The sequence below is a fragment of the Leuciscus leuciscus genome (assembly GCF_965113295.1).
Source record: "Leuciscus leuciscus genome assembly, chromosome: 7".
NCBI classification, from domain to species: Eukaryota; Metazoa; Chordata; class Actinopteri; order Cypriniformes; family Leuciscidae; genus Leuciscus; species Leuciscus leuciscus.
The window spans coordinates 41,045,913-41,069,131 of NC_138731.1; the positions used below are offsets into that span (position 1 = coordinate 41,045,913).

Here is a 23,219-nt window from a genome sequence, read left to right on the forward strand (position 1 = left end):
GGTCTGATGATAAACGGCAACGCATGGGCGACTGGATTTTGCAAGTGTTGTTGTGGAAATGGCAGGTATGGGAAAGTTACAAAGCTGACCAAATGCGGACGTCATCATCGGAACGCCATAAAGCGGACCAAAATTTGCTGACGTCGAACACGTCACAAAGCGGACCTAATGGGGACCCTATAATGAGGGACCCTATAGGTTAATGATGAGAAAATATCTCGCAATTATGTCTTAACATCTTGTAATAATGCGAAAATTTCTAGTAGCCAATGAGAAACTTTCCGTAATAATGACTTCCCTTCAAACGGGGATCTCCTGGACGTTTCTAACGTCCCCTGTTTGTATGAAGTCATAATTACGAGAAAGTTTCGCATTATCACCAGATGTTAAGTCATAATTACGAGAACATTTCGCATTATTATCTATGAGATGTTAAGTTGGGTTTTTTTCGTAATAATGAGAAACCTTCTCATAATCACTTAGTAACCTATGTCATAGGCTACTAATGAGAAACGTTCTCGTAATTATGACATAGCCTCTCGTAATGAGAAACTAAGTTTCTCAGTATTACGAGAAATGTTCTCATTATTATGACATAATTCATTGTTATGAGAAACTTTCTCATTATTATTACTTAGAGAATTATACTTTTTACTCAGCTGTGGCGGAAACTGGCTTCCATACAATGGGGTCCATCAACTTTTTGGTTACGACATTCTTCAAAATATCTTCCTTTGTGTTCAGTAGAAGAAAGAAATTTATACAGGTTTGAAACAACTTGAGGATGAGTAAACGATGACAGAATTTTAATTTTTAAGTGAACTATTCCTTTATATATCAGGATATCAGGAGAATTATTTTTATCATGACAATGATTTACTTGTGTAATTATACATTTATAAATTTTTCTTTTTAATTCAAAGTTTCATTAATATTTTAATTAATGATACATGTGTATATCCCACCTTCAAATTCATTATGGTTTCACTCTTGTCCAATAAAGATAATATTTCTAGCACGTGGTGTGACTTTTATTTTGACAGACACCGTGACTTTTAGCTGTGCGCTTCATTAAACACAGGAAGCCAGTACTAGCACCATTGACCATGATACCACCATTCTCTGAAACCACCCACATTTGGCCCTTTTCTGTTCAGTTGGTTGATAAAACATTGTTCTTACATGCACGATAAGCATCTGTATATCAAACACAAGCACATCTGTGGGACTGTAACACCTCTGACGACATCAGTCCTTAAAACACGTGGTCTGCTGCAGCTCAGGACACTCATGTTGTGTGTTACATGATGTGTGTTATTTCTTTACAGTCTAAGGTTATGGCATGGCAGCTTGAAGAAGGTACTGTGAAATCTTTCTTATTCAGCTTTATTTATATAGCTCATGATCCTGTCCAACACATCTGCTGACTTTGTAAGAACTAACTCATAAAACATAAGTATATGTTTGTTAGTTGACATTCTAGGAGTCATTAGATCAAGTAGTGCTATGGCAAAAGAAAAAGAATGATGTAATGATGATGACATGTTATATGTATATATGAAAAGTTCAGATGCAAAAGCCTCTAAGTGTCATCTGAAATTTTCTTCTAGAATGATAGTTTTTATCAAGCTTGTATATTTAAGTTCAGTAATTTCACTTAAATGACAATTAATAGGTAATTTCCATTGCCATTTAAGTGAAATTACTGAACTTAAATATACAAGCTTGATAAAATGATAATTCTAGAAGAAAATTTCAGATGGCACTTAGAGGCTTTTGCATCTGAACTCTTCATATATACAGTACTGGTCAAAAGTTTGGAATTGGAAACATTACTATTTTTAATGTTTTGGAAATAAGTCTCTTCTCACTAAAGCTACATTTATTTGATAATAAAAAAAAAAAAAAAACAGTATTATTGTGAAATATGATTACAATTTAAAATAATGGTTTTCTATTTTTATGTACTTTAAAATAAAATATATTTCTGTGATCAAAGCTGAATTTTCAGCATCATTACTCCAGTCTTCAGAAATCATTCTAATATGATGATTTGGTATTCAGTTATTATCAACGTTGGAAACAGTTGTGCTGCTTAATATTTTTTTGGAGCCTGTGATACTTTTTTCAGGATTCATTGATGAATAAGAAGTTAAAAAGAACAGCATTTATGTAAAAAAAATGTTATAAAAAAAAATATTTTCTAAAAATATAAATCTTTGCATCAATTTAAAACATCCTTGCTGAATAAAAGTATTAATTTCTTTCAACAAAAAAAAAATTGACTTTTGAACAGTAGTGTATATTGTTACAAAATTTATATTTTAAACAAATGCTGTTCTTTTTTTATTTTTTATTTTTTAATTTATCAATGAATCCTGAAAAAAAGTATCACAGATTATAAAAAAAGAAAAGAAAAGCAGCACACCTGTTTCCAACATTGATAATAAATCATCATATTAGAATGATTTCTGAAGGATCATGTGACACTGAAGACTGGAGTAATGATGCTGAAAATTCAGCTTTGTGTCACAGAAATAAATTGTATTTTAAAGTATATTCAAATAGAAAACCATTATTTTTAAATTGTAATAATATTTCACTATATAATTATAGGTAGGCCTAATATATCATAAGAGACTTCTTTCAAAAAACATAAAAAATAGTAATGTTTTCAAACTTTTGACCGGCACTGTATATACAATTTACATGTATTTCAGAATGTCTTGTGTTTGATATTTCTCTCCTTTTGCTTTAATAACAGCAGTGCTCTAGCTGACATGGACAAAAGTTGATGATCTGATTCTTCGGTACATCTGATCTCTCTAGTATGTGGAGTGACTCCTGACGGCGGCCGTCCTGTGCCATGTTTCGGCTCCGGTCGCTTCGGGTCTGTTCCCAAAGGCTGTTTCACAGTCGGGTCGTCAGCCGTGACCAGCTTCTAGACCAGCTTCGGGCTTGCTCTGCTGAGGACCAGGTGTTCGATGTGGTGGGCCGGAACAAAGCCAAGCTGTCCGTGAACCATGTGAGCTGCGCTATTGGACTGCTGTGGCAGTTTCAAAGGGACCGGCCACAGATGCTCAGGACATTTGAGTTCGTCCAGAATCACCCGCAGTTCCTGACGCTTCGAGTTCTGGCTGAAAACAAGATCAGCCTCTTGGATGACAGTTCAGTGGTGAAAATGCTTTATGATGTGCTCAGGTACAGCGTGAAAATGTGCAAAACCTTGTGTGTAGCCGACCTAGATAGTATTATACGGTCAGAAGTTTGGAATAATTAAGTTTTGTTTTTGAAAGAAGTCTCTTTTGCTCACCAAGGCTGCATTATATTATTAAAAATACAGTTAAAATAATAATATTGAAATGTAAAATGTAATTTGTTTCCTGTGATCAAAGCTGAATTTTCAGCATCATTACTCCAGTCTTCAGTGTCACATGATCCTTCAGAAATCATTCTAATTTGATGATTTGCTGCTCAAGAAACATTATTATTATTATCAATGTTGAAAACAGTTTTGCTGCTTAATATTTCTGTGGAAACTGTGATTCACTACAATTCAAAAGTTTAGGGTAAGTGAGATTTAACAAAAAAAGAGAAGAAATTAATACTTTTATTCAACAATAATGGATTAAATTTATGAAAAGTGACAGTAAAGACATTTTATAATGTTACAAATAAATGCTGAAGGATCCTTAAAAAAATTACGTTATTACGGTTTCCACACAAATATTAAGCAGCAAAAACATAATAATTTGAAACATTTTTAATACTGTGATGCATTGCACTGTAGAAAAAGTTATTTTAACGTAGTAGAGAAATGTAGAGAATTAGAATAAATTCTGATTAAATTTCTTTCTTTTTTACCAGTATTTTTGTATGTAATGTATTTTATGCTTAAAGTGTTGTGATATTAATTTTGCAACATGCTAGCACCAAAATCAATTATGAATCAAAACGTTTTCTAAGCACTCGGTCGCTTATGAGGTTCTATTTCAGTTCTATTTTCATCTGCGTAGGTTCTGGAACAGAGCTATTGTCAAAACTACAATGTAAATATGGTGTCCTAATTAATTATTCATGGGAATATAGCCATAATTTGATTGCATTGGTCTTGTTTTGCAGGCTTAAAGTAGAACATCACGACTCTCTAGTGCAGCACTTGGTGACAGAGGCTTGGACCCGACTGGAGAGGTACAGGAAACTTCTCTCAAATGCAACCACTTCAGTGAGAGTTTGGGGATTTCCAATGGCATAGGGTTTTTAAAAAGTCTTTGTTAAATAAGCCATGAAGCAAAACATCCAGCTAGGAGGTGAACGACAACATTTCAAACTTTGATTTCAGGCAAAAAAGTTTTTGAAAATTGGACAGAAAGACAAAGATACAAGACTGTGTCATTGCAAATTACCGGTACGTAATTAAAATAAATAAATAAATAGTTAAAATAAATAAATGATTGAAACACATTTCAATAAATAAAGCGACTGATTTAGAGGTGTTGATTGTAATGTATATATAGTATAATTTACATGACTAACATGTAAACGTTGTGGACTATATGTAAACATCTTTTATGCAAAATATCTTTTTCAGTACATTACTAAATAAATAACATGTATTTTGTATGATCCTCTTATTTTCTTATAATAATTAACATTTTGCAGACCCTGGAAAATATATATACACACACACACACACACACACACGCACGCACACGATCATAGGGAAGACTGACTGGATGGGTGCTAAATCGTTATTTTAGTATGATTTGATGTTTCAATCCTCTTATTGGTGGAGAGTTCTGCAAAATCATGTGTAATGTAGTTTTATACCAGGAATTCTGTTAAAAATGATTAATTAAAAAATAAGTAGGAAAAAATTTAGCATAGCTTATACCATCGACTAACAGCCTTGTAGCTCACAGTAAAGATTTACAAGCTATTGTTAAAAATCAGTTGTTGTACTCTAATGCAGATGTGATGTGGATACTGTAAGTACTGCAGCAACAAAGTTTAAAAAAAAGTTTAATTCTATGCAAATGAGCAGCAACATTCAATGTCCTGTTGTACCAGCACCCATGAATCGCCCCATAAACATTTGCTTTCTGTACTTTACAGATTCCAGATGAAAACACTTTCAAAGTTTGCGGTTTGCCTGAGTGATCAGTTCCTGCAGCACAGCCCTCTGATGGGTCAGATTACTCAAATAGTGAGCGAGAGACTGGACTCCATTCAAGATGCCAGGTGTGTTTTTAACCATCAAACACCTTAAAGGGGTGGTTGATTATGATTTCACTTTTCTAACTTTAGTTAGTGTGTAATGTTGCTGTTTGAGCATAAACAACATCTGCAAAGTCACAATGCTCGAAGTTCAAAGCAACGGGAGATATTTGCTTTTAAAGAAATTGCTTTTTAAGGACTACACAACATTCCTCCTGGGTTAGTGACATCACTAACCCTAAGATTTACATAAACCCCGCCCCCGGGAACTCGATTTATAGATTATCAAGACAGAATATGCTAATCAATGATTAGAAGATAGTTAACTCCACATCAGCTACATAAATTTAAACATAAACAAAAAAGTTTTTGAAATTTTCAGGACACAAGCTGTCGTAGCTCCGCCCCCCGTGCTGGGAGCAGCTGCTCATTTGCATTTAAAGGGACAGACAAAAACCGGTGCATTTTTGCTCACCCTTAAAAGTGACCATTTTTACATGCTATATAAAAATACCTGTGCGGTATTTTGAGCTAAAACTTCACATACACACTCTGGGGACATCAGAGACTTATTTTACATCTTGTGAAAAGAGCATTATACCACCCCTTTAAAGGTGTAGTGCACCCCGAAAATAAGTGTATTTACACATGTCCTCCTTACAGAGTGCTCACACCCTTGATGATCAGTATCTTTGCCCTGGTGTCGCCACAACTGCGGGATGCGCTGCTTACAAAAGCGGACACCCTTCTGGACAAAATGGACCCGTTTCAATTCAACAACCCCAGAAGGGTGGTGCAGTTCCTCCGAAACGTCAGATATATTCACCTACCTCTCCTGGAGAAATGCAACCAGCTTCTCGTGCAGAACGTGGCCCATCTGGACGCAGAGCACATCGGCATCACTCTGGGACTGTATCAGTCATTGCAGTACAATAACTCTGATTTCAGAGTGGCTGCGAGACAGAGACTCATGGAGCTGGTGGACACAAGCACTGATCCTGCCACTTTCACCAAACTCTTCGCTTCTCTTGGACCAATGGCAGGACAAGGTGTCAGAGAGGGGTGAGCATCCCTTATTCTTTTAATTACGCACTATTGTTTTATATCAGTGCTATTTTAGTGTCATTTATATACTATGGAAGCGTGTTCCTGCCATGGAATAAAAAATAAAGAAGGTAATTGCGACTTTTTATCTCACAGTTCTGTGCAAATGCTAGTTTACAGTATTTCTGACTTTTATTTCTCATATATTCATATGTTGTTCAGACCAATTCCTCTGACCTTTGACCTCAACTCCTTGGTATCTGTATAATAGAGTGCAACAGGGACTGTATTTTTCCATAGGGTTTTGAATTAAAGTGTTTTAAGCCATGAACCACCAGACCAACCAGTTCTGAGATGAATTTCCGCTGTATGTTTTGATTGGTTTGATTGGTCTTGCAGGTTAGAGAGTACTGCGCTGCTATTGGCTGATGAGCTGAATCCCCAGCAGGCTTTAGGAGTGTTGGAGTCAATGGAGGAGATGCAATGCAGGAACCTTCAGTTGATAAACAAGTAAGACAAGTTATCTGCATTACATCCACATGTCAGAACTTAGACATATCACAGTTAGGGGTCGGTGAAATTATTACATTTTTTGTCTCTGCAATAAAATAAAATAAATGTGATCATAATTTTTTTTTTACACTACTGTTCAAAAGTTTGGGGTCAGTTAAAAAAAGAGGAAGAAATTAATACTTTTTTCAGTAAGGATGCATTAAATGGATCAAAAGTGACAGTAAAGACATTTACATTATTACAAAAGTTGGAGTAATGATGCTGAAATCCAGCTTTGCATCACATCAAAATAATCTTAATGACCCTAAACTTTTATACTATATAGTGTATAATTTACACACACACACAATACACAGAGGTATTTCAGACTTGTTTTTACACCTAAGCAAAGAAAGTAAAATGGCTTCGCTGTGAGTACATCACAAAATAACTCCTTCATTCTTAACTTTGACGTCAACTGTGTATTTATGTATAAGGTTCACAACTTCATTAAAACAATATTTGAACTTCATAACCTTAGACCTATTGATTATTTCACATATTCTGGTTTGACATCAGCGTCGGACAGACGTTGGATTTTGGTTTGAAATGATTTTCATTTTCAACCACAATACAACGTATGTCCAACGTTGGAGATTAACGTCAATCTGGCGTTGGATTCTGACATCAACATGAGTTTCATTTTCAACGTTGGGTTTGGTCTTCTAAATGTGAATTTAGTCAATGTTTTGGAGCACACTAGCTTATAGATAACAGTAAGGTTAACATATTCATACTAAAAGCCCAAAAAACTTTAAATAGGGCACCATTTGAGGGAACAGCCATTTGGGTGTCCGAAACCATTGTGGACGTTATTGAGTGCATTTTTTCAGTCCCACTACTGGAACTTTGTTCTAGAAATAAATGTGATATTAATATGAGGGTACGCAGGCATAGATTCAGAGGCATAAGGTACTGTAAGTATTACATACAACAATGCAACAATAATAAAACAATGCATTGACATTTACTTTTTACTTTTGATACTTAAGTACTTTTAAAAACAAGTAATTCTGTATTTACTATTTACTACCACTTTTACTTGTAATGGAGTAATATTTGACCAGAAGTATCTGTACTTTCACTCAAGTAAGGGAGTTGTGTACTTTGTCCACCTCTGAATTTCCGGACTTATTTCGTCAAATGTTGTTCTTGAGGTCACAAGTAAAATCAAGTATCTTGAGTATATCTTCACAGAGGACATGTCTGATGATGAAGACATTTTTAGACAATGTAGAACTTTGTATGCCCAGGCTAATACTCTCGCACGGAAGTTTGGACACTGTACAGACAGTGTTAAGATGACTCTGTTTAAGACATATTGTACATCTCTGTACACGGCCCATCTTTGGACTGACTATAAAAAAGCCATTCTGCAAAGGCTGCTGGTGGCCTACAATGATGCTTGTCGTATGCTTTTAAAGCGACCAAGATGGACAATGCGAGTGAAATGTTTGTCACAGCTCGAATTAACACTCTACAAGCAACTTTGCGAAAGTTAATGTATAGCTTTATCTTTAGGTTCAATAAATCTGAGAATGAAATAATTATGTCACTAACAAATATTAGATTTAGTGCAGTCCGCTACCAGTCCAAGCTGTGGAGCCACTGGTACAGCTGTCTTTTTAAAATGCCTATTTAATTGTTGTTTCTTTTTATTTTGTGTGTGTGTCTTGTATCTATATTGGACCACGAGTCCGGGAATAAAGTTGAATTGAATTGAAGACCTTCCCATGTCTTTTCTGATAGGATGGCAGCAATACTCTTCAAGAATCTGGAGACGTATCGTCCTGTGGAAATCGCTCGAATTACTCAAAATCTCATCCTGCTCCACTGCCAGAATCCCGAGATCTTCTCCAGACTGAAAGCCAAACTGCTGCAGTGAGTGTTTCCAAACACCAGAGAGATCAATAAGTGACTCTCTGGAGTCTTATAATTAAAGGGATAGTTCACACAGAATGTAAAATTCTCACATTATTTACTCATTATTTCATTTTGAACCTGTATGGTGTTATTTACACTGCGTTAAGATTTAAAAAAAAAAAAATAATTCAAAGAAGCCTCTTATGCATACCAAAATAATCTGATCAAAAATAAAAAACAGTAAAAAGGGTAATATTGTGAAATATATTATTACAATTAATCTATCTTGTAAAATGTAATTTATTCCTGTGATGCAAAATTTTCATTATCATTACTCCAGTCTTCAGTGTCACATGATCCTTCAGAAATCATTCTAATATGATGATTTGATGCTCAAGAAATACTTATTATTATTATCAATGTTGAAAACAGTTCTGCTGGTTTATATTTCTTTGGAATCCGTGATAAAAAAAAAAAAAAAAATCAAGATTTTTTTATGAACAAAAAGTTCAAAAGAACAGCATTTATCTTTTGTAATATTATAAATGCCTCCTTGTCGAATAAAACTTGATTGAAGTGATTGACTCTATGGAGTCTTTATACTATTTTTAAGGTAACACTTTTAACATTTGTTAACTAAATTATTTAACATGAACTAACAATGAAGAATCATTCTACAGAATTTATTAATACTATTTTCAACATTTAATAATAATAATGTTTTTAATCAAATGTTGTATCTATTACCATTAGTTGAACAATTGTATTTTATTAGCTAATATTAAAAAAAAGTTTTACTATTAACTAATATTGCTCATTGTTACTTAATTTTAGTGAATGCATTATTTAATATTAATATAAAGGGTTAACACAATTCAATGATCTTATTTAACACATTTATGTTTTTAACCAATATTGTTTTTCTGTCTTTGATTGTCACTCCTAGTTTCCAGCAGGGCAGTGTGTACCCGTACGAGGTGACCATGCTAACCAGGGTTCTGTCCATGCTTCCTTCTCGGCATCTCGACGAGGGCGTCCTTTCCCGTGTGGAAGCCGTGCTCCCGCAGTGCAACCTAAACAACCTCAACACTTACGCCATCGTCGTCGCCAAGTGGATCCGCAACGACCCCTCATACCGGCACAACACCCCCAGCAAGTACGTCCGCCTGCTGCAGACCCTGAACCGCTGCGCACGCGAGCGGCTGCACAAGCTGGAGCATGTGGATGTGGTGCTGGAGGAGGTCAAGTACTTGTCGGGGGAGTGGTTTGATGAGATGCTGCTGGAGGAGTCTATGGTCACCTTGCAGAGACTGCTTCACCAGATATCCTGGACTAATGTGCACGAGGTGTCCGTTTATCTGACCAGGACTAACTACTTCTGTGCCGCGCTGCTGGACCGTATCGCCAGTGTGACGATTGAAAATATTGACAAGGTGGGAGTCATTTGAAGTGTTGTTTGAATGCATTTTCACTTGAATCAATTTTATGCGCTCTTGTTGAAAAAACTATTTTAAATGGTACCCAAAACTATTAAATGGTAGTGTATCACGGTTTCCACTAACATTTTAAGCTCCACAACTGTTTTCAACATTGACATTCAAAAATATGAAGCAGTTTTTAACATTAATAATTATCAGAAATGTTTCTTGAGCAGCAAATCATCATATTAGAATGATTTCTGAAGGATCATGTGACACTGAAGACTGGAGTAATGATGCTGAATATTCAGCTTTGATCACAGGAATAAATTACCTTTTAAATTATTTTAAAACAGAAAACAGTTATTTTAAATTGTAATATTTCACAATATTACTCTTTTTACTGTATTTTGAGCAAGTAAATGCAGCTTTGGTGAACTTAAGAGACATTTTTGAAAAACATAAAAAAATCATTATTCCGAACTTTTGACGCCAGTGTATATAAGTTGATTTATTATTAAGGTTATATGAGGTTAACTTATATAATGTATATATGGTTAATAATTATAGTTTTTTTAATAATTTTGTTTTAGTATTGTTTATGTATTATTAGTATATATTAATATTTTGTAGTTTTCTGAAAAGTTTTAAAGTTTAAGTTTTTCATCTATTGTTTATATTTTATTTTATTTCAGCTTTATTTCAATTAACTAAAAGGATTTTTAATAGTTTTAGTTAACAATAACAACAGATGTCACCAAATGTAAGTATTATTCAAATTTCTGGTGCTGAAATTTTATTTTGTACAGTGTTCTTCAGAAATATTATTAATTTCCTCCATAGAGAAAAATACATATAACATATAAAGATTTCAGGACAGATCTGCAATGAGCTCTGAGGTTGTTAAGCCATTAAATGTTTCTATTGAAGCCATTGTTTACCACACAAAATATAGCGAAAAATATTATTTCAATATTTTCATTAGTCATTTGATGAGATGCATACACTGCCGTTCAAAAGTTTGGGGTCGGTATGATTTTTTCAAAATGTTTTTGAAAGAAGTCCCTTATGTTCATCACGACTGCATTTATTTAATCAAAAACACAGTAAAAATGCTAATATTGTGAAATATTATTACAATTCTTGTAATTTAATATTTTTTTAAATGTAATTTATTCAGCATCATTCCTCCAGTCTTCAGTGTTACATGATCCTTCAGAAATCAAATGCTGATTTGTTGCTCAAGAAACATTTTCTCTTGTTATTAATATGCAAAATACATCAGAACCATCTGTTATAAAACAAGTGTATGTCTGTCTCTTCCAAACAGATTCATTACTCTTCAACATATGCCACTTTGCTGCCTTTCGCCGTGCTAAATTATGACCCACCGATGGCGGAGGAGTTTTTTGATGCCTGCATTCGACATTTCACTCCATATATTAGTAAGATCCTTCCACTGTGCATCTATAAATGAGTTGTTTCTAAACTTTAAAACGCAAATTCGAACCTGTTCCTGCTGATTTGAAACAGGTTCCTTTGACCCTCACCTGCTGGTTCTCTTGGCGTACGCACTGGCTATGGCTGATTATTTCCCTGAGGAAGTGGTCAGAGAGATCTTCAACGTGGACTTTCTTGCAAAGTTGGATGCCCATCTGGAAAGTATGTGTATTTTTGAGATTATATAATGTAAACAATTATATGATTAATGTATCTTGAAGGTCTGAAAGAGACATCTGCATATTTGGCCTCGAATGAGCAAAACGGTTTCGGGAGTGAGTCCAGTGTTCTGTACACAGTATGAGTGTAACGGTACAAAAAAATGATGGTTCGGTACATAAGTCGGTTTTGAAGTCATGGTTCGATACATCTTGAGAACAGCAGAACAACAAACCATGTTTTTTTTATTATTTTTTTTATCATTAAAGTCCCCATGAAATCAAAATGAAAGTTTTTGGGCTTTTAGTTTGAATATGTTAGTTTTACTGTCATCTATAAGCTAATATACTCCAAAACAATGACAAAATTCACATTTAGACGATATAAGCTTTCAAAACTTACAGTCTCTCACTTCTGCCAATATGGATCAATGATTTGGATGACATCATCACTCTGCACTTCAGCTTCTCATCAGATTTTCTGTACAATCAAATTCTCTCTAGAATCTAAAACGTCCCGCCGCCTTACATTATAAATAGACGCTGAAGGCACGGACCAGAAAACGTCTCATTTGACTTCTGAACAGAAGGCTGTATTTTAAAGCGATATGGCGGAAATTAGGAGGAAACACGGTTGGAGTTTAGGAGGAAACTGCTGCTTTCCCGAGCTCAACGGCTCTGTCTGAGCTGTGATATGAACAGCCTGTGTTCACAACATCAAAGATTATTGATATAAACGATATTGACCCATCCTACAGAGAAGTTACTCGAGTGCAGTTGTTAAAACAACACTGTATTCCCTTGGTACACATGCGTACCTAACCGAAAGACCTGTACTGAAAACTAATGGTTGGAATATGTTTACCGTCTGCCTAGTACACACACAGAACGATAGCTTAGGGGACTCCCGTGTTTAAATGTGGTTGTCATGTTTTTCCCCACTGCTGACAGCTTTGCCGGATGCTCTGAACATGCGCATACGTCTGCGTCTCATGGAGCTGAATCGGGCCGTGTGTCTGGAGTGTCCCGAGTTCCAGGTGCCCTGGTTTCATGAGCGCTACTGTAAACGGCTGCAGAAGAGAGGTGAGCACACCGGAGATCCGTCTGGACAACGGGAACGGACTAGAACTGCATTGTTAGAAATAATAGAATTGGAAAGCAGTTCTTGTCTGAAAGCATTTGTGCTTTGTACACATTAATATTAATAACGGCTGTTCCATGTAGCTAAAATAATTATTTCAATAATTTTTAGCCATTTGATAAGATTTGTACACTACTGTTCAAAAGTTTGGGGTCAGTAAGATTTAAAAAATATATATATTTTTTTAATAAATCTCTTATGCTCACCAAGGATGCATTTATTTGATAAAAAATACAGGAAAAACAGTAATATTGTAAAATATTATTACAATTGAAAATAACTGTTTTCTATTTTAATATATTTTAAAATATAATTTATTCCTGCGATGCAAAGCTGAATTATCAGCATCATTACTCCAGTCTTCAGTGTCACATGATCCTTCAGAAATCATACTAATATGCTGATTTGCTGCTCAAGAAACATTTCTGATAATTATTAATGTTAAAAACTGCTTCATATTTTTGTGTAAACCATGATGCAATTTAATGCTTCCTTGCTGGATACAAATATTAATTTCTTTAAAAAAAAATGTACTGGTCCCAAACCTTTGAACAGTGTATATATCAATATTTATGTATTTTGAAATAACCTTTTTTTTTCTTTCTTTTTTTTTCAAAGAAAGCATAATTGTAGTCAAATAGATTGAAATGTTTAACTTTTTTAATTAAAAAGTCTGAAGAAATCATTGAAGAATGTTTTTCTGACTGCAGCCAACAGCTCCATTAGTCCAATTCAGCAGCAGATCCATAAGATGCTCGGAGACGTCCTGGGTGGGATCAACTGTGCTAAAGTCGGAGTGCTGACTCCATACTTCTATACTGTCGGTGAGTTTTAAACTAGCGTTACAAGTAAAATAGTCCACATTATTTATTCCTAACATTGTTGATATATATATATATATATGTGTGTGTGTATATATCAATATCTGCTCATTACATACTCGCACTGTGTGGCAGAGCAGCTGCTGCAAATGATTGCATTGGCTCGTTTAGTTTCACTCGAAGTAGATTGGCTCTCTAGCGAGATTCATATAGAGTCGGATCACTCCGACGCAGCGTTACCATACCAGACGTAACCAAGACGTTGCCTTTCACGTCGTCTTATGCTTGAATAATTAAAATGGCAACACTGGCGATCCAGCACTGACTTATAAACTGTCCACACTATCAATCACATTTGTTCACGTTCATGTTCTCACAATATTGCATTGTTAAAATTCATACAAATTTTACCGGCCAAGTGATGATTTACTGTTTCAAATACTCGCCAACGTTGGTTTTTACTCACATTTGGCACTTGGTATTCATTTTAGGCTCTGTATATATAGCCAAAAGGGATGTCTGGCCTTGGAAAATTGACATCTTCACCCTTTATTCAGATATAATAAAAAAAAAAAGACAGATTTTGTAAGCATATTGAGTAGTTGTCCATGGGGTCAATTGTTTGATTTGTAATAATAACGCAATGAAACATGCCAAATTGCACAGAGTTAATATTTGGCTAGGCTGTCATACACAGTAATTATGAACACATGCAAAAACAAGAGAGAACCAATTGAATATTAATAAATGTTTATGTTGTAGTCAATGTGTGCTTTTTCCTGTGAGCTTTTTGTTTTTCTATGTTTTTTTTGTTTAGTTTTTTTGCTAAAAATAAAACCTGTAGCTGTAGTTTGCCTTTTCTACCAAATATATTTTTTGTCAGATTGTACCTTAACCAAGTTTAGTATTTTGTTCTTTGTCTCATATAAAATATTTTCCCCATCCTTTGATGATTTAATTTAACTTTAATTTAAACAAATCCGGGCATCGCTTTTGGCTTAAATGAATATAAAGGTTTAAGGTCCAACACATCTATTTTAACTGAAAACTTTTTTTTTTACATTTTTTATTTCATTCATCTGTTTTATGTTATAAAATGTTATGTTTTATTATATATATTTTTTTTTTTTATTGTTATCTATCTACTTATCTATCTATCTATCTATCTATCTATCTATCTATCTATCTATCTATCTATCTATCTATCTATCTATCTATCTATCTATCTATCTAAATATATAATATGTTATCCATTTTATTTCCATGCTTAAGCATTATCTTGTCAGTATTTTACCTGTCAGTATGATTTGTCTAGTTGTGGGGTGTTCAGTCTGCCCTGATGAAGACCATTTTGTTGGTCGAAACATGTTGGTGCATATTTTTAAAATGACTTTCATTAAAGACTTTTTAACCTGATCCTTCTCCTGATTATTTTGACTGAGTGCCTGGGACCTGCTTTTGTTTTCCTTTGGATTTTTTTTCCCTACCCCAAGAGCACCTATCTTAAACTCCTCTGACTCTACCCGAGCGCCTGGTTGAACCTCTCACAGTACTATATGAGTTTAATTGATTTACTCCGATCCATTGTAATATTTCACTGACTAAAAACATTTGCAGACATACAGTGGTACAGGATGACAGTCCTAGATACAGCATTGCTGTCTCTGTAGGCTCATGAAAACTGTCATGTTTTTGTCATCAGATTTTGAACTTGTCCTGGATCGCCATCTTCAGCCGGTACCGTACAGCGAGCCGAGTCGGCTGCAGATCAGCGAGAACGGAAACGTTCACTGGCAGTCTGTGTCGGCAGAGAGAGAGAGGACGGAGCTGCCGCCAGGAGCTCGCCGGTATGTCATGCTTCAATGTGCAAAACTACACGTAATATTCAGACAGAATATGTGACCATGGACCACAAAACCAGTCACATGGGTCAATTTTTTGAATTTTCTTTTTATATATAATCTGAAAGCTGAATAAATAAGCTTTCCATTGATGTATGGTTTGTTAGGATAGGACAATATGTGGCCGAGATACAACTATATGAAAATCTGAAATCTGAGGGTGCAAAAAAATCGAAACATTGAGAAAATCACTTTTAAAGTTGTTCATTTATGTTCACGATTGTGCTGCATTCACTCACAAAAATAAATGTTTTATATATTTACGGTTGGAAATGTACAAAATATCTTCATGGAACATGATCTTTACTTAATATCCTAATGATTTTTGCCATAAAAGAAAAATCGATAATTTTGACCAATACAATGTATTGTTGTCTATTGCCACAAATCGACCTGTGACTGGTTTTATGGTCCAGGGTCACATATATTTCTCCTATGCTAATGCTCCTTCATCTGTCTAGCATTGCCTTGGATTTCTTGGACTCCAAATCCTTCTGCAAAAATTCCCGGCACTTGAAAGGGGATGCCATGATGAAGAAAAGACATCTGGAGATTTTAGGATATCAAGTATTACAGGTCAGTAGAAAGATATAATATTTGACACACATGCTATAACTATTTGCATGACAAAAGTGTGTTTTTGCTGATAATATGCATTTCTACAGATTCCCCACTTTGAATGGAACTCAATGGAGCTTTCCACAGAAGAGGCATGGAAAGAATATCTGAGGAAGAAAATATTTACAGAGTTGCCCTGAGACATTATCTAAACTGGACGTTAAAGCATGTTGTGCAATCAGCGGGAGACACTATGAAAGGATTGTACATCAGGTGATCCTTCATTTGAGCTGTAAGATAGCACTGCAAATGTATATGAATTGCTCATTTTTTTTATAAATGACTCCATGTCACTATTTTCATTAACAAAGGAGAAATGCTTTGCCTTTAAATGTGTATTTATTATGCATTTTATATAAAAGAGATGTATATGGAAAAAAATAAAGTAAATTTAATTTTGACATCCGATGTTTTCCTCAACTTCACCACATTTACAACAGAACCCAACATTAATATAAATCATAGGTCATTTTTATATGTTGAAGGTCATACCATTTGCTACCATTTTACCTCCGTTATGAAGAGTGATGGATGATTTGTAATGTCAGCCTAAAAGGAACATTTTGTTACATCTTGATTAAAACATATAAAGACTGGGAATGTGCATTAACTCTTTCCCTGCCATTGACAATTTTCCGGCAATCCATGTTTTCACTGTATGTGAGGAGGGGACTATAATTTTTGTGTGGTTTATGCTACTTTAAAATATAGTTACAGTTTGTTATTGGATACAATCAATGACAGTGATGATGTTTTTAAAGTTTAGGCATCTTTGCTGAATTTAGTCTCATAGAAACACAAGAGGCGCCGGCAGCATATCGCATCTCCTGTATCATTCCAGCCCACTGTTTCTTGTCCTCCTCATACCTGTCAAAATAAGAGCGGTTTTAGATTTAGTCCCAGTTAAAACTTTAAATACACTTGTTAAAATCATAATTTTTGTGATTTTAAATATTTTACAGTACCGTTTAAAAGTTTGGGGGTCATTTATTATGCTCACCGAGGCTATTTTCTATTTGAATATCTTTTAAAATCTAATTTATATCTGTGATGCAAAGTTGAATTTTCAGCATCACTACTCCAGTCTTCAGTGTCACATGATCCTTCAGAAATCATTCTAAAATGATGATTTGCTGCTCAAGAAACATTTCTGATTATTGTCAATGTTGTGCTGCTTAATTTTGTGGAAAACAGGATACAATTATTTTGAATAGAACTTTCACAAGAACACTATTTATTCGAATTAGAAATCTTTTGTAGCATTATAAATATCTTTACTGTCACTTTTGATCATTTCAATGTGTCCTTGTTGAATAAAAGATAAAACAAAATCTTCCTGAACCCAAACTTTTGATTTCTTGATTTCCTGAACCCAAACTATTCCTTTAAGGAACTGTTCAAAAGTTTGGGTTCAGGAAGATTTTGTTTTATCTTTTATTCAACAAGGACACATTGAATTGATCAAGAAGGCTTAAAGGAATAGTTCACTCAAAAGTGAAAATTATCCCATCTAGCTGTATATGACTTTATTCTTTCAGACGAACACAGAGTTATTATTACAATAAATAATATCCTGTACCTTCCCAGCTTTGTAATGGCATTAAATAGCACCCGATTTTTTGAAGCTTCAAAAAGAGCATCCATCCATCATAAAAGAAATCTATACGACTCCAATGGGTTAATAAATGTGAAGAGAAGCAATGGGCTTATGTTCAAATATAATCGCCAGCTTCTGGCAACGGCCGTGCGCATTCTTTGGGTGAACTGTTCCTTTAAGACGAATATAATCGAGCTGTGTGTCGAGCAGAACACTTACTGCCAGACGTCTGTGATTTCTGACGGGACGCACTGTTTGTCGTCGTTCTCCTTCACAGTGAAGCCGCCCACCACATACAGCACTCCGGCAGAACTGACCACATTCACAGAGCTTCTCTCCTGAGCAAACTCAGGGAACGCCTCCCATCTATTGGGGAAAACAACATGGTTTTAACTGATACTGATAGATTTGTAGAGGATAACATCTGCTATATCCCATAAGATAAATGCCACAATACCTCAAACCTTTTAAATAATTTAACTACTCATTTTTAGGGCCCGAGCACCGATGGTGAGAGGACCCTATTGTTTTTGCTCTGTTTATTATTATTATTCTTCTCCAAAGTGAATCGCTTTTTAGAGGGCCTAAACATGCACGAAAACTCATGAAACTTTGCACACGCTTCAGAAGTGGTGAAAATTTACGTGTGATGTGGTTTTCAAAATTGTGTGGGGCAAATTCTGTAAATTATTGCCCCCACATTTTGCCCCGGCTCTACGTTTCACGTACAGGTATGAAATTTGGTACATACATGTAATGACCCAATACCTACAAAAAAGTCTCTTGGAGCATAGCCCTAAACACAACAGGAAGTCAGCTATTTTGAACTTCCTCCTAGATTTTGTGCAGTTTTCGTAATTTCCTGATGTTGTACTATAACGAACTCCTCCTACAGTTTTGATCTGTTCCTCTTCAAATTTGGTGAGTGTAATCTTAAGGCCTTTGTGACGTTAAATTGCGAAGATCTTGAGTTTTCGTCGAAGGGTGTGCCCTCAGTGGCCTGACAAACGTACACCCAATTTCGGCCTTTTGGTGATATATGTATGATCAGATAAGTTCAATATTAATGTTGCTTGCAGTTCCGATGTTGCTAGGCAACCACAGACAGCCTGCAGTAACTCAGGCATACGATGTCCAATCTGCCCCAAACTTCACATGTTTGGTAAGAGTCCTGTCCTGAACACATGCCTATGCTCATATTCGGTTATAGCAATAGCGCCACCTGCTGGTAGCAGGAAGTGTGGCAAATACAAATTACTTTGACAAAGAAGTGTGGCAAACACAAATTACTTTGACATAGTCCTCCTATATTTACATACTGCCCACCGTGCTCTGTTTTCCTAAAGGCGCCGGGTGGCGGTGGCACGAGTGCGAGGGCCCTTTTCATCGCTGCTTGCAGCTTTAATTGTTATTGTTATTCACTTCCTTAATATTTTTTTTTTTCACATAAAACATGTTTTCTTGGAAATATTGTTTTAATTGGTGATCATTTTATAGGTTTGCCCTCTAATCCCAGCAAACAGAACGTTCCCCTAATGTTAGTATTTGGTTTCCCGTTTGGTTTACCGTTTTTTATTTTTTTTATTTTTGAGAACCAAATACTAACATTCTAGGGATGTTCTTTTTTTTTTTTTTTTTTTTTTTTTCGCAACCATAAAATAATGTTCCCAGAACGTCACAGGAGGGTTATTTTTAAATAACCTAAAAATAACTTATACAGAACATTCCCTAATGGTTATTTTTAGGTTATTATTTAATACCCGTAAAATAAGGTTACAGCGAGGTAATGATATCGGAGTAAAGAGATTAAGAGAATACCTGAGAACATTAGAATAACGTTAGGAGAACATTAAAGTAACGTCAAAACAACGTTCTACAAACCAGAAACTAACGTTCTATTTCTGTTAAGAAAACTTTCCTGTTTAGCCCAAAAACAAACCTTAAAAAAAAATTACGTTCTGGGAACCAAAAGCTAACATTCAGGGAACGTTCTCGAAACCAAAAATTGTTGGCTGGGATTTTATTTTTCAATCCTGTCAATCTATGTAATATCACTTTAACAAAAGCCAGTTCCTTTCTGACATCATCCTCCAGGAAGTGACATTATTTTGGAGGGAAAACAATGGCTCAAATCAGAAAGTGTTATCAATAGATTTGCAGAATTCTGTAATGTTTTGAGGTGTTAAATGTTATGACTATGATGTCACTATTCAAAAATATAGCCTAGCTGAAAAAAAATTGCAAGCTAACTTTTAATCCTTCACTGAGCACTGGCTAACTTTAGCTTTAATTTAGAGCATCTTTAAGCCTTTTTAAAAATGTGTTTCAGGATTAAATATCAATAATAACAACTAATACGTACTTGTTTGTTGAAAAGTCATACGCTTCACAGGAGGCTAAAAGGCCATCCTCATTGACTCCTCCAACCACAATGATCTTTCCTTTGTGGACGGCGACTCCAAACATGGACCTGGGGGTCTTCATGGCTGCCAGCTCTTTCCATTCGGACTTCTTGTGGTTGTACGCAAACATCTTGTTGATGGTTTTACTATTCCAGAGATAAAAAACAAGCAATTACACTTTATCTCAGGCTTTTATTTTGTATTTAAGCTCATCTTCACTAAAATTTGACTTACTTTTCATCCGTCTTTCCTCCTATGCAGTACACCAGTCCGTTCTGTGAGATCACACTGTGACCGTGAATTCTTAAGGGCAGTTTTTTGGTCTCCAGCCACTTCATCTTACTGCCGAGAACAGCAAAACATAATTAGTTTTTTGGTTTATGCATGAAGCAGAAAATGTAGAAGATGTAGTACATACTCGACATCATAACACAGCACTGAGTCCAGAGACTCGCTGGTCTGCAGGTCTTTCCCAGCAACTGCAAACAAGTAGTTTTCAAACTCGCCCATGGCGAACAGACACCTGGGCGATGGCATCGGTGGCAGGGCAATCCAGTCTGGAGAATGAGTGTCCAGCTGAAGAAAATGGATGATTTACAAATGACTTACAAATGTAAATAACTTTCATTCTATTCTCCCTGGTGACACATAACGCCTTTCAACCTAATTCCAATTCCTAGAAATATAAAGTCATGCAATTGAATGAATAGTTCATCGTGTCATCATTTACTAACCCTCATGTCATTCCAAACCACTATAGAACACAAAAATGGGATTTTCACCCTAGAAAATGCTAATCCAGAGTCATTCTGAACTAAAACTAAAACCTTTTGAAATAAAATAAACAATAATTGTGTTGATAAAAATACTTGATAAAATATTAAGGCAACATTTCTCATTTTCATTTTAGTTTAACTTGATGTACTGAAATAACTAATACTAAACTATAGACATTTAAAAAAAAAAACACACAAAAAATTACTAAATCTTTAGCTAAAATTAAACTGGAATATATGAAAATAAAATAAATTCAAATATATACATTTATAAAATTATATATATGTATAATGTTTCATAGATTTTGCGCACTGTACATTTGTAAATCCTGGGATAAAATTCTTGTTTATGCGGCCAGAAAATATATATTGGATAAATAACATTCTTATTGGTCTTCCTCTGATGAATATTTAATATGGTTGCATGAATATTATATAATGTTTTATATATAATGAGGCGAGCCTGTGCATATTCTGTGAGTTTGTAAGTACCCGGGGTTAAAAACAGCCTTTCATATTTAAAATATGATAAAACTGGATTATTTTTGGACAGTCCATCTCGATTATTCAAGATTGTGTGTAAAAAAAAAAAAGTTTTACTAGATTTCCTGCAAGATACCTTCATTATTGTTACAACTAGAACGAGACAGTTTTGAAACGACTATTATACAATAAATGAGTGTCTTAACCTGATAGAAATAGCTCTGCAGTGGTGAATCCTCATCTTCCTCATCCACAAACAGTCCTCCCACAACGTAGAGCAGGTTCTTCTTAGACGTAATGCTAACGTGGTTTCGCGGGATCTGCTCCGCTATCGCTGCTAGGAAGCATTCGTTTTCATTAGCATCATAGGCCACGGCTGCCGTGTCATTAATCATCAGTATGAGATCCCTGGCGAACATTCCCAACCGTTTGCTGTCATTCAGATAACCGGGCAATTTATTCCCCTCCTCTTCTCCTTCCGCGCCCTCCTTAATCTGTGGAAGTTTTCCAGCAAAAGCCTCACTGACGATCTTCAGCTTCTTGAGGAGCTCAGGGTCGGCCTTGATGATGTCATCCTTTTCCACTTTCTCCTTGAAGTATTTCTCCGGCAGAAGTCGGAAGCGGATGTGCTCGAAGGCATCTCCCAAAGCCATTGCCCGGGTCTCCTTGTTCTTCCGGACCCATTTCATCAAGAGCTCGTACACGACCTCTTCTTTTTCCACGTTCAGAGAGTCGCACCCGATGATGGCGAACAGCTCGGGAGCGGTGAACTCAAGGAAGTCCTCATCCTTGGACAAAGTCTCAAAACGCTCCGCTATGAAGTCCCTAGCGGACACAGCGAGCCTCGGGCAGTCCAAAACCAGTCCCATTCTGAAGATGGCCAAGCAGTTTCCCAAAGACAGCTTGTTTTGTAGATAGTTGACGCAAATGGTGAAAACGGATGGGATCTGAAACCTATTGGCGACTGCGAAGATGTCTTGCACGTTATCATCTGTGATTTCGATGTCTGCAGAGTAGAGATAGTGCACAATCATTTCCATTATGGCGGGATCAACGTTCTCCAGCACTACTTCCTTGCTGGAGTCTTTCTTCTCAACCCCGTCTTCAGTAAAGTACAGGTCTCGGAAGTACGGGCTGCACGCTGCCATTATGAGTTTGTGGCAGGGAAGACTCCGATCTCCAACCTTTAGAAAACAATCCACAAACTTGTTCTCCTTCAGAAGTTCCTTTAAGCCATCCTGGAGAAGAGTGCTCTGAAAGAGCCTCAGGTCATCCTTGATTCTCATTGGTTCCATCTCAAAGGTTGCAGGTCTCGAAGAGGATGCGGTACTTCCTCTCGTCTTGCCGTCTCAAGTGTAAGAGGCTGAAATAACACGGCACCAACACAAACCCCCTGCAATTTAAGTCCACCCCTCTAAATATAGATCCCTCGTGCAGTCAGAAAGAATTCAGGGAGCCGTCATTAGGCAGCTGTCAAAGACTAAAAAAGACAACTGTGAACCTTGGACACACTCAGAGGTCAGGGGTGTTTTGTAAAGGGAAAACGAATGTGTGTTTGGGAGTGACACGTTAGTAGGAATCCAACAGATGTCTAAGAGTTTTAAATAATCATCTAGGTGTGTGTCATTACTTTTGTTTTGCATGTGCCGTCATTTGTACGACTCTCAAAAATGAGTTTATAGTTCCGTGACTCATTCATGTTGTACTTTATCCACGTCTGGATTCAAT

The 23,219-nt window shown here is 35.7% G+C and overlaps 2 protein-coding genes across 4 annotated transcripts; one reads left to right on the forward strand and one right to left on the reverse strand.

Moving 5' to 3' along the window:
* The first annotated feature begins 1,082 nt into the window (after positions 1 to 1,082).
* On the forward strand, positions 1,083 to 16,634 carry fastkd1 (FAST kinase domains 1). 3 transcript variants are annotated; one of them, XM_082174658.1, is made up of 15 exons: positions 1,083 to 1,359; positions 2,768 to 3,201; positions 4,123 to 4,191; positions 5,116 to 5,241; positions 5,881 to 6,279; positions 6,661 to 6,771; positions 8,563 to 8,694; positions 9,623 to 10,109; positions 11,425 to 11,539; positions 11,628 to 11,756; positions 12,704 to 12,835; positions 13,604 to 13,717; positions 15,417 to 15,561; positions 16,077 to 16,191; positions 16,281 to 16,634. In XM_082174658.1, the coding sequence occupies exons 2-15, from the start codon at positions 2,867 to 2,869 to the stop codon at positions 16,371 to 16,373; spliced, it is 2,502 nt and encodes an 833-aa protein (XP_082030784.1). In that variant the 5' UTR covers positions 1,083 to 1,359; positions 2,768 to 2,866; the 3' UTR covers positions 16,374 to 16,634. The 3 variants fall into 3 exon arrangements, with proteins under 3 accessions (XP_082030784.1, XP_082030785.1, XP_082030783.1); XM_082174659.1 differs by having other exon boundaries at positions 2,830 to 3,201; XM_082174657.1 differs by having other exon boundaries at positions 1,084 to 1,359; positions 2,765 to 3,201.
* Positions 16,635 to 16,773: 139 nt separating this feature from the next.
* Positions 16,774 to 23,123, reverse strand: klhl41a (kelch-like family member 41a). Its single transcript, XM_082174708.1, has 6 exons — positions 21,698 to 23,123; positions 20,651 to 20,808; positions 20,467 to 20,574; positions 20,193 to 20,378; positions 18,050 to 18,196; positions 16,774 to 17,100 (listed from the first exon to the last, which is right to left on the reverse strand). Exons 1-6 carry the CDS (start codon positions 22,784 to 22,786, stop codon positions 16,989 to 16,991), a joined length of 1,800 nt encoding a protein of 599 aa, XP_082030834.1. The 5' UTR covers positions 22,787 to 23,123; the 3' UTR covers positions 16,774 to 16,988.
* Between the last annotated feature and the right edge of the window lie 96 nt (positions 23,124 to 23,219).

Excerpts from the sequence above, each read along its gene's own strand:
- klhl41a (XM_082174708.1), bottom strand. The coding sequence starts at position 22,786 with ATGGAACCAATGAGAATCAAGGATGACCTGAGGCTCTTTCAGAGCACT. Across the intron at positions 20,809-21,697 it reads TGCAGAGCTATTTCTATCAG|CTGGACACTCATTCTCCAGA; the intron begins GTTAAGACACTC and ends CATTTTCTTCAG. Across the intron at positions 17,101-18,049 it reads GAAATCACAGACGTCTGGCA|GTATGAGGAGGACAAGAAAC; the intron begins GTAAGTGTTCTG and ends TTATTTTGACAG.
- fastkd1 (XM_082174658.1), top strand. The coding sequence starts at position 2,867 with ATGTTTCGGCTCCGGTCGCTTCGGGTCTGTTCCCAAAGGCTGTTTCAC. Across the intron at positions 6,280-6,660 it reads GGACAAGGTGTCAGAGAGGG|GTTAGAGAGTACTGCGCTGC; the intron begins GTGAGCATCCCT and ends TTGGTCTTGCAG. Across the intron at positions 11,757-12,703 it reads GTTGGATGCCCATCTGGAAA|CTTTGCCGGATGCTCTGAAC; the intron begins GTATGTGTATTT and ends CACTGCTGACAG.